General features: G+C 40.1%; 1 protein-coding gene across 7 annotated transcripts in view; it reads right to left on the bottom strand.

Annotated features, from left to right (window-relative positions):
• The window catches only part of CFAP54 (cilia and flagella associated protein 54), a 308,490-nt gene that overhangs the window by 56,830 nt on the left and 247,798 nt on the right, over positions 1-3,862 (bottom strand). For all 7 annotated transcript variants that reach the window (XM_019515046.1, XM_019515044.1, XM_019515049.1 and 4 more), the window contains 2 exons: positions 3,385-3,570; positions 1,046-1,172 (listed from right to left, as the gene is read on the bottom strand). In XM_019515046.1, coding sequence (XP_019370591.1) covers positions 1,046-1,172; positions 3,385-3,570 — 313 coding nt within the window. The remainder of the gene's footprint in view (positions 1-1,045; positions 1,173-3,384; positions 3,571-3,862) is intronic.

Here is a 3,862-nt window from a genome sequence, read left to right on the forward strand (position 1 = left end):
GAACCTGTTCAGCCTCCACAAAAGAAGGCTGAGAGGGGATCTGGCGGCCACCTATAAACTTCCCAAGGGGGACCAACAGGCAATGGGAGAGTCCCTGTTCCCCCAAGCACTACTTGGGGTAACAAGGAACAAAGGCCGTAAGTTGACTGAGAGTAGTTTCAGGCTAGATATCAGGAGGTACTACTTCTCTGTCAGGGTGGCTAGGAGCTGGAACCAACTTCCAAGGGAAGTGATGCTCACCCCTACCCTGGGGGTCTTCAAAAGGAGGCTAGATAGCCACGTAGCTGGGGTCATTTGACCCCAGCATCCTTTTCTGCCCATGGCAGGGGGGCAGACTAGATGATCTGCTTAGGTCCCTTCCGACCCTACCAACTATGAAACCAACTATGAAAAGGAAAAGAACGTATTTTTTCATTAATAGCTCATACACCGCATTGGACATGGACATTATAACTTATATGACTGAGAGGGAGAACAACCTGATCAATATTATTCCCTGCTCTTTGATATATTTGTTTAGTTATAGTATTTGTTCTCGGAGATTACTGCTCAGAGGGTTTTACATCCTAGAGACTGGGAACAAATAGTCAATTCTCATAAAATCAGTACTATGCATGTCACTCAGCAGGGTATTGTCAACTTCTACTTGGAAAGAATGTAACGTTAATTTAAAAATTACACATTACACTAGGTAATGCTATACACAATACTCAGCAAAGCAAAATAAATGGATATGTGGGAGCAAATTATATGGAATACAACAACATGAATTGTATAAAAATATAAGGTTCATGTAACAAATTAATGTGTTTAAATTGTTATAACCATGGTACCCTGCTTGGGTAGTTGGTTTTTTTGCTGTCTGCAATATCTGTATCCACTGAAGATTTCAGAAGGAAATATTTCCCTTACAATTTTACCACCTCTTAATGAAAAAAACTGATACAATTCACATACTTCCAGCATTATTTCTATTAGTTGGAAATAATTTTTTTCAAATATTCACCAGAAGTGTTACTGAAACAATGCACTTGATTTTTCTTACCAATTCTCATTTTGACTTTTGCGAGTAAGTTGATATGTGGCAAGAACAAATTTTTCAGAGGTAGGACTGGACTTGTCAATATAGTATCCTCATGCTGCTGTTCCACTGATTCTCCAAGGGTGAACATCTATTAAAAGCATGTTTTATAAATCAAATTATTCACCAATAAAGCTAACCACACATATCCATTTTATGCACACCCGAAAAGTCCCCATTCTGTACATTGTGAGGCCAAGCCCTTACATGCCCTAGGAGCCCCACTAACTTCTTTAGTGCTCTTTCATAAGAAATACTGAAAGCCTTAATACTCCTGAACTGATGGCTTAATTTTGACTGTTCTCTCCATAGATAAACAGGGACTTTTGTGTCAGGTACTCAATGGCTGAGGGAAAAGCTGAACAGTTCCTAATCATGCCTGGAAACCTCAGGCTCTGAAACCAGATAAAGGCTATGGAGGCAAACTCTCACAAATGAGGAAGTCATCAAGAGACGTAACCCATTTGCTGCTCTGCTTCTGGAGATGGATCACCAATGCTTTTAAGTGATTTTTAAAAAGCTCTTAAAGCCAATGAGAGACTAAAGAGGAAAGCACAAAACTGCCATAAAGAAAGACAAAGTAAAGGGAACATACAGTTAACTGTAGGTCTACTGAGGTGTAACAAGTAGGAAAGCTAAAAGGAAGAAGTGATCCATGTCATTTTTGACAACCTTGGGGACAGAAAAAATTTAAAAGTTTCAGATTTTGCATGCCTCCAAAGAAGGACGGAATTTCATCTGCAAATGCTTCATTTTCAATCCTATCCCAGAAAATGGCAGAAAACACTAAAAGACATGTCTGCTTCCAGATAACAGAGAAAACAAATAGTATACTGTAAACTTCTGTGCCAAGTTTTATGTCTTTAGATGATTTTGACTGTATTTATGTTGAAGTTCTTACGTTGGACTGTTATCTTTACAAGGTATGATCTTGTGAATACCTATAGCTACTAAGTACTACTATTTCATACAGAGTTCCTGATTTAAGCAATCTCAAATTATGAACCCAAACTGACATTTTCAAGCCTGTCTACTTTAAGTTGGGCACCTAAATCTATCATTAGGTACCTAATGAGATGGCTTAAAAGCATTTAGGACTAACTTTTTGACTTCCATGCCCACCATGCAAGTTCAGCACTCTGAATATCAAACCAAATACTTCGGTCCAAGCACTTAGTCACTTCAGAATGCAAATGGGTACCAGAAAAAGCAGACTATTTCAGTCAATACCTTATCTTTGAGGACTCTGTTGGGCTAGGTACAGACATTCAAAAAGCCTAAGCCTGAATTGATTCAATCTTTGCAGGTTAGTCTAACCTTCAAAGCTTGAACTGATTTGGAGATGGATAGACAAGTTCCTTTCCATTCAAGAAATCCAGTTCATGCACCTGTTGATGATGCTGAACTTTTCAAAATGTTATCAGCCCATTAGCAAACCATTGTGTTACCAGCTCATCAGCAGAACAAAAGCCTCTTGCATTATTTCAAGCTCTTCTTAAACAGCTTTTTCCAAGGAAGGAATGGAGGGACATTACCAGCTGCCCTATTGATTAGCTCCAAAAAGCCCTAAGCATACACTGTTCTGTCTGCCTTTGTCCTGTCTGCCTGTCCCAGTTAAATTGGAGACACACACACAGATACCTCTCAGCATTAGCTAGCATACCACATGCCTAGGGTCTGTGGGGCTGGAGTCCATGCTGTGGGAGAGGGGAACGAGGGAGAAGGGAATCCCTGCTTGAGTAGCAAGCAACAAGGGAAGCCAGGCAGACTTTGTTATGTCTTCAATCTCCCCTGGAGCTTACGCTAGGGAGGAGATGGGCAGGGCCAGCCTGTTCTTTGGAGGAGAGGGCACAACCTAGCCCAGCCCAGTTGCAAAGCATATGGGTTGCTGGGGGACTCTGGTTTAACTTAAACCAGGAAGGGGTCTGGGACAGACATTGCATACACTGGTTTGACCCAAATCAGTTAAGTCTGATACTACATTCAATTATGTTTATCTTAAACCAGTTTCAGCCATTTTGAAACTGGCTTATGTGCACTGAACTTCTGTTCTGTTACAGGTTTAAATCAGTTTCTGATCACTTAAACCAGTTCATGTGTAGTGTTGTCCCTAGCCTTGGAGATCAGTGAGAAAGATCCATTCTGTCTACTGTGTAATCTGAGAGAAGCTCAATAGATAGTTTAACAAACATGCCCACTACTTATGAGCTGTTAAAATAGCTTTCATAATGTGACAAATGAAAAAAGCACAAAGGGTTTGCAAATGCTGAGAAACTAATGTAAATCACAAACATAGCACTCACCTGCTTAACAGTAAGTTTGTGTGCCAGAATTAACAAATTTAATGGTTCATTGGTGGAAGAGTGATACCCTCTGTCCTTCTCTGTGTGCACTGCCAGTATGTCAGCAAGTAGAAGCATACTTTTCACAAGCGTTAAAGCAGCTTGAGGGGAAATAAATGTTTCCTTTTGGAGCAAACTGATTATGTCCTATTTGAACACATATAATGTAAACCAGGTTAACCAATGTTATAGTTCATTTATAAGGACTCTTAATAAATAATACAAATGTATGCTTATAGTCACAGGATTTAAGAGGCATTAGATTATTTTAAGCTTATTCAGTTGCCAGTGCTCCAAAATTGACCCTACACCCCTTCCCTCCCAGACCTCTCCAATCCCATTCATGACCCTTTGGCCACAAAGCTTCAAGAGTCACCTATACATCCCCAGTCTTCCTTTCACTTCATAAATCCCCTTCATACCACATGAACCAGCAATC

Source organism: Gavialis gangeticus, unplaced genomic scaffold (genome assembly GCF_001723915.1).
Source record: "Gavialis gangeticus isolate Ggan-Ray unplaced genomic scaffold, GavGan_comp1, whole genome shotgun sequence".
NCBI lineage: Eukaryota > Metazoa > Chordata > Crocodylia > Gavialidae > Gavialis > Gavialis gangeticus.